Source organism: Vanacampus margaritifer, chromosome 7, assembly GCF_051991255.1.
Source record: "Vanacampus margaritifer isolate UIUO_Vmar chromosome 7, RoL_Vmar_1.0, whole genome shotgun sequence".
NCBI lineage: Eukaryota > Metazoa > Chordata > Actinopteri > Syngnathiformes > Syngnathidae > Vanacampus > Vanacampus margaritifer.
Genome location: NC_135438.1, coordinates 1,159,801 through 1,172,086, shown reverse-complemented (window position 1 = coordinate 1,172,086; position 12,286 = coordinate 1,159,801). Strand labels below are relative to the sequence as shown.

The following is a 12,286-nucleotide window of genomic DNA, read 5'->3' as shown; positions in this document are numbered from 1 at the left end:
AATCATTGAAAATGGATGGCTTGTCTTGGCTGGCTAATAATCGCTTAAGTTACTTTTGCCAAGAATTCACTGGTAAGTATTTGAATGCAGTCATTTAATTGTAATACTCTGTTATTTAATCCATTTTAATTGTTCAATTTAAAATAAAAGCCCTATTAACATTTACCGATATTTATTGTTGTATCTTAATTGTCAAACAAGCAAAGTGAAGTCTTGTCCTTGCAAAATATTTTGATTGTAATCTTGATCATAGTATTTCATGCATTTTAATTGGTGGACTTGACACCAAAATAAAATAAAAAAATTCTGAGGTTGATAGCAAAGGTAAAGCTAAAGTGATGATTGTTTTTAGTATAGTTTTAATTGTAGTGTTTAATATAGTCTTCAAAATTTCTATTTGCGCTAGTATTTTCAATTCGGTTTAGTAATAAATGTATTTTTATCACCAGTTTTGTTGTATTTCAGTCATATACTGTATTTGGTGTTTAATGCAGTACTAAAATGGAATTTATTGTGAAGGGTTTTTAAGTTGTTTTTACACACTTGCACACGGTTAGGCAAGTCTCCAACAGAGAATTTGTAGTGTTCGTTGTGTAATCAAATACTTCCCTACACACACATTGAGACTTGAGTCCGCGATAGATTCTGGAATCAGTCACAAAGTCCAGTTGCAATTCCATCAAGCGTAGGAGGAACTGTTGCAGTACCACATTCATCCACCAGATGTAGTCAAAAACATACATTTCAGCAAAATGTTTTATTTCATCATCAGCGTCCATAAAATCGATTGCTAGAGTCCAGATGCTGGAACAGTTTATCACATACAGGCACAATTCAACAAAACTTTATTCATGCATGACGACTCAATGTGAGTCATTATTAGGAATCTTCAAAAAATTACTAAAGAATGATTTTGCATTCTTTAAAAAAACACAGATAACACATTATCATTGAAAACAAAACACAGACGTTAAGTGAAGACATTTCAGTATTAGGAGTGACGTATGATGTGGCTTGTTACCGCAAACATCGCCAAGAATACTTCATAAAAAACATTTTGGACACAAATTGGACCTTCATGTCTTTTCCCAGATCCTCCGGCACTTTAATTCCCAAAATGGAAAATGGGACTTTTTCTTTTTGTATTGTCTGACTGCATTCAGCGCTGGCACCAGCTTGTGTGTGGATGCAACACACAATGCACACACTTGAACCTAAAATCAACACGCACACAAAGAAAATGGAGGAAGTGAGTGTCACAATGCCCGGAAGGCGGAATTTCACAATAAGACGACAGCAACAATGGCGAAAGGCAGGAACACATCGTACTGCAACACAACTTGAATGGGAACATTTCTCTGTATTTGTAAATTGTGAAGGACACTTGCAAGTCACTGACCCACCAACCAGCTAACTAACTCGACAAGCTAATTATTCACTAGCAAACAGCAGACCAATTTGAGCACTAGCTAACTGACTGTCTGACAAAACAACCATCTCACTTGCTAACTAACGACCAGCAAAGTCACTAACCAGCTAACCAAATAACTCAACACATTAACTAATCAATCAGCTAACTAACTAGCTTGCATACTTTCCTACCTGAAACAAACAAGAAAAAAGCTTACTAAATTAACTCACTCACTCGGCAGCTAACTTAAGTCCCTAGCGTACAAACTCACTTGCTAACAACAATAAGCGTCAAAGCGGTCAAAGCGTAACAAACTAACCTTGGACAAATGCGTCGTGAACAAAGAAATTAACCATTGCTAAAATATGGTTAAGTGATACCAAAATGAACAAACCGACTTTTTTATAATCTACCTTTTTTTTTTTTTTTTTTAAAGCTCTAACGAAATAAAAGGAGATTATCAAAATTAACTCACTCACTTTTTCTAGGCGAACAAACAAAACCACTAACTATATTTCAATATCTGAATAAATAGTGACAGATAAAAATTATAACCACTAACTAACTAAGTGACTAACTAACTAAGGTTGATGGCAAGGAGATAACGTCACACAATGTGACATCATGCGTAAAGCAACAAACTTAAAATGTAGTTTGAAAGCTAACAGCTAAAAGCTAACTAATAGTAATAAATGTTACCTTGTTGGATCTTGTTGTATTGAAAACGGTCCTTTGAGATTGATGGTGTTATTCTCGTCTTTGCTGTAGCTGAGAGTCACCTGATCAAAACATCAATGGCATCATTAGAGCTGACGGACATAAACGTCAGCTAAATACAATCACATATTTCACTTTTTAGTCGCTAGAAGAGTCGCTAAGTGAGTTAGCAATAGCAACACTCTGCTTTTGAAAAATATCTCCACTCTTTCCACAGCCATGTTGTTTGTGTAAGCAGTAGTGTGTGTGTGTGTGTGTGTGTGTGTGTGTGTGTGTGTGTGTGTGTGTGTGTGTGTGTGTGTGTGTGTGTGTGTTACCTGCTCGTGCACCCGCGTCAACAGTGCCAGGCTCTCCAGGTGCGAGTGGAAGAGTGGCGAGCGGGTGAGGCCCACGCCCAGCAGCGCCCCCACGATGTAGCCCACGGCGCAGTCGTCCGGCAGACGGATGCGCTCGGCCGTCGACAAGAAGGCGCCGTCGCTAAAATGGACGAGCGAATAGCGAGAAGTTGAGAATTAGAAATCATCCCAAATCAAACGCTATCGTACTCGCTGGTACTGATAACAAAACCTCGTACCTAGCCCACGGTCGCATCTTAATGGCCAGGCCACGACTCAGACAGAATCCAGCGCCCCCTGTGGCGAACCAGAAAACAACCTTCCGCTGCTTGCACGCACGCACGCACGCACGCACGCACGCACGCACACACACACACACACACACACACACACAGGTTAGCTTTATCTGAAATGCTATGCTAATGTGTTGAGTCATGCGCTACTTGACAAAGTATCATACACGCTAAGTGTGTCTTAGCTCCACTCAATGCCGCTCCCCTAAAAAAAACTTTTTTTTTGTAGCTAATAGCTATATGCTAATTGCTAGTGTTAGAAATGCGCTACCCACAAACGAACTGTAAAGTAAGCTAACGTGCCATTGATGTGCTAACATCGACCTCAATAAATAACCGTTACTTGTCAGAAAAAGCGCTTGATGCCGTCGACGGCATGTTATGCTAACAGGCTACCCACTTTTTGTTGTTGTAAATATGCTATCTGCTATTGTGTTGTAAATGCGCAAGCTGTTAATAAAATGTCAATATGCTAATTGCCACTGCGTCCAATTGCTAACATTTGCTAACATACCATTTCAGCATTGGGGAGCGTCTCAATGGCCTCCAAGGGGTGCTCCAGACTGGGCCGTCCGATGTAGACGTCCTGCACGTGGCTGTACTGAGACAACAACGTCAAGAGGGCGGCCATGTTCAGGTAGTTGTCGTCATCCGTGTGACAAAACCACCTGCAACCACACAGGTTAGCAATTAGCATTAGCAATATTAGCATCATTAAGGACAAGTTCACGTTTTCTATGAGCGTGTCAGGCCATGGCATATTTTTGACATATTTAATTTAATACAGATAGGTTTGCAAAATGTGTTTAGTGGAATAAAACAAGGCATTTTTGGCGTTTATTATATTTGCCTGGATCGCTTTGAGGTTGCAATTGGTCAAATCCAATCGTCTCGTCTACATTTTTCTGGAATTTTTTTGACCTATTTAATATGGCACATGTGCAGTTAGCGTAGTTACAATCATGTTAAAAGCAACACTAAAGAATATTCCGTTTATGTTGTGGTAATGTTATGCCTGAAGGAAGACCACGATTCTCATGAAGACAAGCGTATTGCATCGTTTTTTTGAGCTCACGCTAGCGAGTGAAAGTCAAGTTGATCCTTGACTGTCCTTTTATGCGAGTAGCTTCCATTTTTCTTTTTTGTCTCCTCAGACAAATCTTTTCAGTTGTTTTGCAGGATCGGCCAGGAAAGCAGTAATCGTGCGTCGGCATTCAAATTGACTTCCGTCTTTGTCACGAATGGGGAAAATGGGAAGTGACGATAAAGCAATCGGCACGTTTGTAGTTTTTTGTGTGGCAGTGTTCCTACCATCCTCCTCAAAGTCATTATGACTAAATAGCAGTTAGTCAGTATGTCGTTATGATATTATTAATAGTAGTTGGAGTTAATCTAGCTATTATAGCAATTATTAGTAAGTGGTCTGACATATTAGGAATTAGCCTAGTGATTATAAATGGAAATTTCTGTTTATGTAATTGCTCGCACATTTATCAGAATACATTTAAGAATGAAGGCATTAAGAAACCCTGTCGTGTATTTATGACACGTTATCAGTAAAGCGTTCCATGAGCCGTCCTTGTTGCATTGCTAGAACTTTCCTCCGTTAGCATCACATCGATTTCACATGCTTGCAGTCAGCGCCTTCACGACACGGTGTGTGACTTACTTGCTACGGGAGTTGAGGAATCCGTCGTACTCGGCGGCCATTTTGCAGGAGAGCGCTTGTCGGCTGTGAGCTGCCGAGCAGTTGGTGTTGATCAGGTGAGCACCTTACGACCACAAAAACATCATGTCTTAAAGCTTGTTCACTGCAATTGAGCTCGAAGTTGACATTGGAATTGCGTATCGCATTGCTGTCAACAGCCTGGCGGCCAACGCTAGCTAGTCCTTGGCTAACATGCTACTACTAACATACTCAACATGTCATTGTTAAAAGTGTCTACTCCTCCGTTCGCTTCCCATATTTGTGTCAACATTAGCCTTCATGTTAGCTTCCAATGTTGCGCCAGTGCTAGCTTTCATTACCGCGAATGTTAGCGCTACAGCTAGCGTCTGACGTTAGCCTGAGCATTAGCCTCCAGCGTTGCCTCTGCTGTCAGCATCCAAATGTTGGATTCAGACGGGATTCCCCGTGGCCACAATTCATTCATTCATTCCAATATTCATGTGACGCCCGGGGATCCATTCTTCACTGAACTGCTTACATAGTGAAGCAGTACGTTTGGAGAAATCGAACCTTCCGGGCCTTTCTGGGTCACAGGCCAAGCTACAAAATGACAGTCACTTCCTGTCAGCTGCTCGCCATGGAAACATGTCAGCAGCAGCAGCAGCAGCGTCCTGCTTCCGGATGCTCATAACACTGTTGTGTGTGTGTGTGTGTGTGTGTGTGTGTGTGTGTGTGCGTGCGCGCGTGTGCGTGCGTGCGTGTGTGTGTGTGTGTAAAACTCACCCAGCCGCTTCCTCAGGGCTGCATCCTCGCCGTCAGTGAACACGTATGTCTACACGAGAAAAAAACTGTTTATTTTATTTATTTGCGGTTTATTTTTTGAATGCTTTTGTGTCTTATTTTTGTGTGTTTGTGCGCATGTGAGTTTGTTTGCGTGCGTTTATTTGAGTGTGTTTGTGTTTTTTGTGATTTTATGAACGTTTTGTTTATGTGACATTTGAGGGGGTCAGCGAGGATGCAGGAAACCCAGCAGAGTCTTCTGACTTGACAGGAAGTAGCGCAAACCTTAACTAGTGTCCAGCTAAAATCTTGTCTTGTGTGTGTGTGTTTTAATACATTCCTCAAGTAATGTGATGTTGTCGTCTCGCAGCAGCAGTCATGTGACATGAGTTAAAAAAAAGGCCTCATCACAGGCTTAAAGCATCACAAGACGCGAATAAATCACTTCATGGCTGCAGTCCGACGTGAATGTCACAAACACCTGCAGGCTGTAACATACCTTTACTGATATACAAACGAAATATCTAGTTAGTGGAGCGTTCCCAATGGTTTGTCAGGGTTACTGACTTTAAAGGACAAATTGGACACGAGGCAAGTGAAAGTAAAATTTGGCAGTGATTTTTTTTTTCTTTCTTTTTTTAGTTTCCATGTAAAATGTTGCCACGTAATTCTTGCACATTAAATACAAACGCAAAAAAAAAAAAAAAAAGGCCTCTAATGGAGTTTAGAAATGAATTTAAGACACTTCACGGCAAATCCTTTTGAATTGTACTGAATGGTTCAAACAGTTTGACTCATTTGCATAATCCTGCCCTCGCAGCCCCCCCCCCCCCCCCCCCCCAAGGGCGCGATCGGCTAAAATGGCCGAAGTCCCAGCGCAAAAGAGCCATTTTGACGAGAACCGAGAACATCAACAATAGGTAAGCAGAGCTGCGGAGTTGGCGAGGATTAGCGTTAGCACCATTAGCATCAGATCATTGTACAGCAATGCCTTGACATGCATACGTTATCATTTCTCTGAAATGATGAAATCCCACTTTAGACAAGATTGCAGTTCAAGTTGTCTTTTTATTCGTTTGTCATTTAACTACAATTAAAAATGTCATTTTCACGCCATTTATTTTCATAAATAAGCACATGCATTCAAATCTTCTTCCCGTGCAATTTTTGCAAAAAATGTCTCTTTGTCTACTTTTAGCATTGATTTTTATTTGAGTTTGTTTTGTTTTGTTACTTTTCCTGAACTAAAACAACCTTGAAGTGTGTGTGATTTGCCGCAGTTGCCGCTTCCCATGAAAAATCAGCTGAGGTTCCCAGGGTGTGCGTGCGTGTGCGTGCGTGTGCGCGCGTGCGTGTCTGCATTATTTCCACGAGTCAGCATTCTTCAAGCATCTAGGTGTGCGTGGGAAACAGGTAATGCTCCATCGTGAGAATTTCTCACACACAATCAGCTGATCCGAGACATTGGGAAGAAATCTCGCAGACTCGCTTGGAGTCCATTCGAAAATGTGCAGAAATAAGAAAACGCCAAGTCCGCTCACAAACAGTCTATAGATGATCGGAAATTGTTTTTTGTTTTTGGTATCCAACTATTTGTTTTTAGAGAGAATATCAAAGCTCATCAATGATGTCCATTACAAAATGGATCAAAATAAGAAAATGCAACTTAATTTACAGTCATAACAATGATTTTTAAAAAAATACTTTTTTTTTTTTTTACTTCACCATGAATAATAAAAAACAATGTGAACATTTTTTTCTACAGAACATCAAAGGTGAAGCGGATCGTAGCACTTTGGTAATGACAGCAATTACATCATTGAAGCCATAATGCATAACAACCTTTTTGCGTGCGCGTAAACCAGAGCTATTAAGAAATGACATTCGAAGCCGTCGGTTGCGATTTGGCTACATTTGCCGGCCGCTCCGTCGCTCCGTCGCCGGCGCGTGACAAAAGGGCCACCCTGTTGTTTTATAATGCAGAGAGGCCAAGTTGCTTCAAAGCGCGCCCGCGTGGCCTCCCACAGACTTAACGACTCAGGAAATCCTGCCGTGCGCTCCCTCCAGCCTCGTAAATAACAAGCCACTTAACAGAGTGAGTTCAATTTGACCCCCAACAGCACGACAAACGATTGCATGAGCTCTTCAGGGTTGAGCATACCTGATGGAAGCTTTTGGTCTTAAAGGGGAAGTCCACCCCAAAAAAGTTCTTGGCAATAATTAGTGCTCTGCAGCCTCACTCGTCTAAATACGGTATTCGAGTTAATATTGTGTTAGCGGAACTACGAGTTGAGCAGCAAAATCCAGCCGTTTTTATCCATCTGAGGGGGCGGCCATTTTGACACTTGGCGTCGACTGAAGATGACATCACATTTGCTCAGGCAACGGCCAATCACAGCTCACCTGTTCTCTGAAACTGAGCTGTGATTGGTCGTTACCTGATTCCTCAGCAACTGTGATGTCATTTTTACTCGACAGCAAGTGGCAAAATGGCCGCCCCCCCGAGATGGATAAAAAACGGCTGGATTTTGCTGCATAACTACGAACCACTAACGCAATATGAACTAAAATAGCGTATTTGGACGAGTGAGGCTGCATCGCTGATGTGAATATACGACTGGATCGCCGCGAGCCCATACACACCCGTGCAAGCCGTTGAAGTCGCAGGGCGGCCATCTTGCTGCTCTCATCTCGCGAGGAGACTATTGCGTAAACTATACAGCATACGTACAGATGAGACATATACAGCTCGTAGGCTATTAGAATAGGGCCGGGGGCGGGGCCGGGGGCGGGGCTGTGCGGCTTGTGGCCAGGCGGTCACTATTTTTTTTAAACAACAATTAACAAGATTTTTACTTTCTGGACCTGGATTTGCCACCTCTGATGTGTTGGGCTCAGTCACGTGGTCGTCTCGAGTGGCTCAAGCGTTGTCGCGTGCAAGTAGCGGCGATGTCTCCGCCGTCTTTTTGATCGAATCTACTGGAGCCAATATGAGACCCTTTTGAGATGTCGTGCAATCTTTAGGGGAGGGGGGGGGGGGAACCCTGGTCCTCGAGAGCCACTGTCCTGCCGGTTTTCCATGTCTCCCTCCACCAACACAGCTGACTCAAACGATCAACTCACCAGGAAGCTCTGGAGAAGCCTGATAACAATCCTGTTCATCGAATCAGGTGTGTTGGTGGAGGGTGATAGATATTGTAACATTTTTAATACTTCATTTTATTTTATTAACCATTGTTACACATTATTAACATTTTAATTCTTTATATTAACCTTGTCGAAATGTTTTGTGTCCTGTGCAGAGCAGATGGTGTTGATTTCGTTATAATCTGACCTTAAACTGGGTCATACTATTTAGTCTAAAAAAGTTCCTTCTCAGCGCTTTGTGCGAAAACACATTTGGTCCTTGAGAACAGAATCTGTTTTGAACACCCACACCTGACTCTGTTTTCGCCATCGCTCACGGAAAAGTACCAGAGAGTATGTTTTGTCTACAAATGAAAGAGAGGAGGTCTTTTTAACTATAAGAAACCGTTGTGCACGCGGAAGAGCTACATTTGACGCTCTGAATCCCACCTGTTTAAGTGATGATTAGAGGCAGTTATTTGTCCAGAGATTCTCTGTTTTTTATGAAATCATTTTTGCAAAAGGTGTATTTGTCTTACATTAAATCTATCTTCATTTTTGGAACACGCAAAGAGGACAAAACTCTAGATTCCTCTTCAAGGGAGACATTGAAAACAGGCAGGACGGTTGTTCTGGAGGACCAGGGTTCCCTATCCCTAATTTTTAGGGTCTGCTGTGATGAAACTTTTAGCGCTATGTAGGACAAATGCCAGACTGAGAGCTTTAGGTGGGCTCGTTCATCTGAATTTCCCATCGATTGATATGGAAATCTTCAAAATTGAAATGACTGTGCGGACCGTGTTTGGAGGTATCTTGGGGACCACTAATGGTCCGCACACGACATGTTGTGAAACTACACACCTGGAATGTGCCTACATTCTAAAAAGTAACCCAATTATGGATCGAAAATGGACCGATTCACTTTCTGGGTTGTTTTATACAAAATGAAATTTTGGACCCAAGTAAAGGATCTGACCCAATATTTATGAGTTGTTTTACACTAAAAGATCAATTTTTTGACTCAAACTTAAGTCAAATCGACCCAAATAGAGGATTGGTCCATTTTTTTACCCATAGTTGGGTTACTTTTTGTCCTAACTGTTTTAGAGTGTACCATTTTAATTAACTTTTTTTGTAGTAGTTTAATCACATAATTATGCACATAAAAAAATAATATTAGAGATACAATTTTACTTCAAGTTCGGCCTACTACCAGCTCTAAGGACTTAATTTGTGTACAACAACAAAAACGTTTAAAAAGTCCAAAAGAAAGAAAGGCCACGTTAATAATAAACTCACGTGTTGCATATTGTTGTCGATCCATGTGTCCAGAAGGAGCTCCAGTCTGCTGCGGTGGTACTTGCTGGTGGTCTTGACCGCGACGAACACGTCGTCCGCGCGCACAACTTCCGGCAAAGTCTCCGGCGGGACGCCGCTCGGCGCCGGCCGGCTTATGGCTCTCCTCTCCCGGCGAAGCTGCTTGAAGTAGTCGGTAAAAAGCGCGCGGCTCGCCGGAGCTCCCTCCGCCGCCCCCTGCGCGTGCGTGACGGCGAGCACGCCGGCGACGAGCAGACCCAGGACGGCGACGCGGCGCCGCTGCTGCCGCTGCTGCCGCTGCTGCCGCTGGTTCCGCTGGTTCCGCTCCCCCGCGATCCTCCACATGGTGAGTGCGTGAAGAAGTTCACCGCTTCTCTCATCTGCGGCCGAACCGAACTGCACAACGCAACAGTTGCTGTTGTTTGGTTTGGCTCGGCTCGGTTCGGGCTCAGGTCACGCTGCGGTCGCGTTTCTATGTGTGCTCTTGCTGAGGAAGCCCCGCCAGTGGGCGGTGCCGGATGGTTTAACCAACCAATGGGGGGCTTGAGCGCTTTTTAGGGCGGGGCTAGGTCCACTTTTAAATAAGAACGTCTTGAAATAAAATAGGATATCATAAAAAATGCTATGAAAATAAAATGCTATAAGTAAAAAATAATAATACACAAAATCCAACTCAAATGAATAAAAACACATTTTGCTTTCTCCGAACCCGTGACTTCAAACAAAGTCCAGCAAGATTTCATGTTTGCGACATCCAAGTTTCCTTTATGAGTTTTTGTGCGACTCCCCGTTTTGTCCCCACGCCAGCAAGGTCGCTGCTTTCCGAGCCTCACTTTGCCCTTCGACCCCCCTTCCCTTTTCCCTCCTTCTGTTTCCTGTCGAAAGTCCTGAATTCAACTTCGCTTTGAGCTTCTTCTCAGAAGGAAGACAAACAAACAAAGGGGGCTTTCTTACATGTTTGGGCACACTGTGCGTGTGTGTGTGTGTGTGTGTGTGTGTGTGGTGATGGGGGGAGGGGGGGTGCTTGTGGTCGCAGTGACGTCAGTGGTGCTGTCAGGGGGTTCGAGTGCCACAATGTACGTCTTATTACAAAAAAAAAGCACATGGTCACAATGGGTCTGTTGTGTGTGTGTGTTTTTTTTTATAGCAACATTTTGTGTTTTAATTTTTGTGTTTTAATTCTTTGTCAAAGATCACACACTTGATAGGAAAAGTTTACACACCCCTGTTCAAACGGCAGGTTTTGGTATCATTTCCAAACTTTTTTTTCACCAGAAAATGTGATCGAATGCGTGCACAAGTCAAGCAAATTTGAAAAAACAAAAAATTTTGAGAGGGGAAATGACAATAATCAATTGCAATCATAGTTGCACAAGTGTGCACACCCTCTTCAGTAGGGATGCGGCTGTGTTAAGAATGAAACGATTCCATTCAAACTCGTGCTCAACGGGGGTCAGCGCACGCTGACTGCCATTTAAAGTTAACCCCAAATAAAGCTCAGATGTTCTGGTAGGCTTTTCCTGACATTTATATGGTCACACCTAACAGCACAAAAAGAAGAGACTCTAATCTTTCTTTTGGTAGGTTTCATGTTTTTATAGCAATGGAATGGAATTTTTGTGGTCCAGGATGCAGCAGCTCTTCAAACTTTCCCGCTTGACGGAAGAAAGATGGAAGCTGAGTTTCCCGACGGCTCTGGAAAACCGCTGGAACATCAAAAACATGCAACCTGCCACAACATTCTGACGCTGATGAGATCCAGATCACATTTTCATTCTGGTAAGTAAAAAAAAAAAAAAAAAGTGATGTATCTTTTGTTTTCGCGCCTTTAATTGATTAATTAATTGACGAATACATAAATTAGGAGCCAGCTCATGTAAATAGCAAATATCCGCTTATTTATCACCATTGAATTGGGAAGAAAACTTAACATTGATTAATAAAAAATTGATAAACATTTAAAATTCATGATACTCGACACGCCAACCAAATTTCATGTTGCTCAATGAAAATCTTAATTGGGCTTGAATTTTCTTTTCTGACCTGATTGAGTTGTTTAACTTATTGACCGGCAGCCATTTTGACGGAAGCAACCCCCTTCACTCCCGGCTGTTTTACTGGATTTTGACTGATTTTGCAAGGCCCACAGAATATTGTGTTCTATTGCTATCACAACATGGAACCTACCAAAAAAAAAAAGATTAGAGTCTCTTCTTTCATCAGGAAAAAAAGTAAATCCCATCTGTTGTCCGTTCTGCAGCAATTAACATTAGAATATAGCTAAGTTTCATCATTATTCACAAATCTGTTTAGAACAGCGGAGAAAGCGGCTTTTTTTGCAACATGGCCCTGGTTGATCTCTTATACTCTGCTGCCACCCGCTGGCCGCTTTTGCAATAGCTACCATCACTTCAACCGTTCTGTGCCTTCGAGAGGCTGCTTCAAAGCCTTCTTTATTCTAAAGCAAAAAAAAAAAAAAAAGTATAAATACGTCTTTGGGAGCAAGGTAATATTTAAAATAGAACATATTCATATGTTTTTAGAAGCAAATGAGTTCAACATCCCCACCACGCTACCATCACACGCAATGACTTGACCAATGATTTATTTTATTGTCTTTTTCTACTATTAATCTGTC

At 42.2% G+C, this 12,286-nt stretch overlaps 1 protein-coding gene and 1 long non-coding RNA gene across 3 annotated transcripts; one reads left to right on the top strand and one right to left on the bottom strand.

Annotated features, from left to right (window-relative positions):
- Positions 1 to 776: 776 nt before the first annotated feature.
- LOC144055788 (beta-1,3-N-acetylglucosaminyltransferase lunatic fringe-like) lies at positions 777 to 10,108 on the bottom strand. 2 transcript variants are annotated; one of them, XM_077572103.1, is made up of 8 exons: positions 9,631 to 10,108; positions 5,209 to 5,257; positions 4,426 to 4,528; positions 3,271 to 3,424; positions 2,703 to 2,791; positions 2,446 to 2,605; positions 2,111 to 2,190; positions 777 to 1,214 (listed from the first exon to the last, which is right to left on the bottom strand). In XM_077572103.1, exons 1-8 carry the CDS (start codon positions 9,991 to 9,993, stop codon positions 1,160 to 1,162), a joined length of 1,053 nt encoding a protein of 350 aa, XP_077428229.1. In that variant the 5' UTR covers positions 9,994 to 10,108; the 3' UTR covers positions 777 to 1,159. The 2 variants fall into 2 exon arrangements, with proteins under 2 accessions (XP_077428229.1, XP_077428230.1); XM_077572104.1 differs by having other exon boundaries at positions 2,703 to 2,788.
- LOC144055789 (uncharacterized) lies at positions 6,487 to 11,649 on the top strand. Its single transcript, XR_013294934.1, has 3 exons — positions 6,487 to 6,618; positions 9,664 to 9,994; positions 11,277 to 11,649. It is a non-coding gene; the product is annotated as an uncharacterized LOC144055789 (long non-coding RNA).
- Positions 11,650 to 12,286: the final 637 nt, after the last annotated feature.

Bases quoted from the DNA above. Each gene is read 5' to 3' on its own strand.
- LOC144055788 (XM_077572103.1), bottom strand. From the start codon at position 9,993: ATGTGGAGGATCGCGGGGGAGCGGAACCAGCGGAACCAGCGGCAGCAG. The intron at 4,529-5,208 runs GTGAGTTTTACA...TGTGGTCGTAAG, and splicing joins AGCCCTGAGGAAGCGGCTGG to GTGCTCACCTGATCAACACC. The intron at 2,792-3,270 runs GTATGTTAGCAA...CGTGCGTGCAAG, and splicing joins CGCTCCCCAATGCTGAAATG to CAGCGGAAGGTTGTTTTCTG.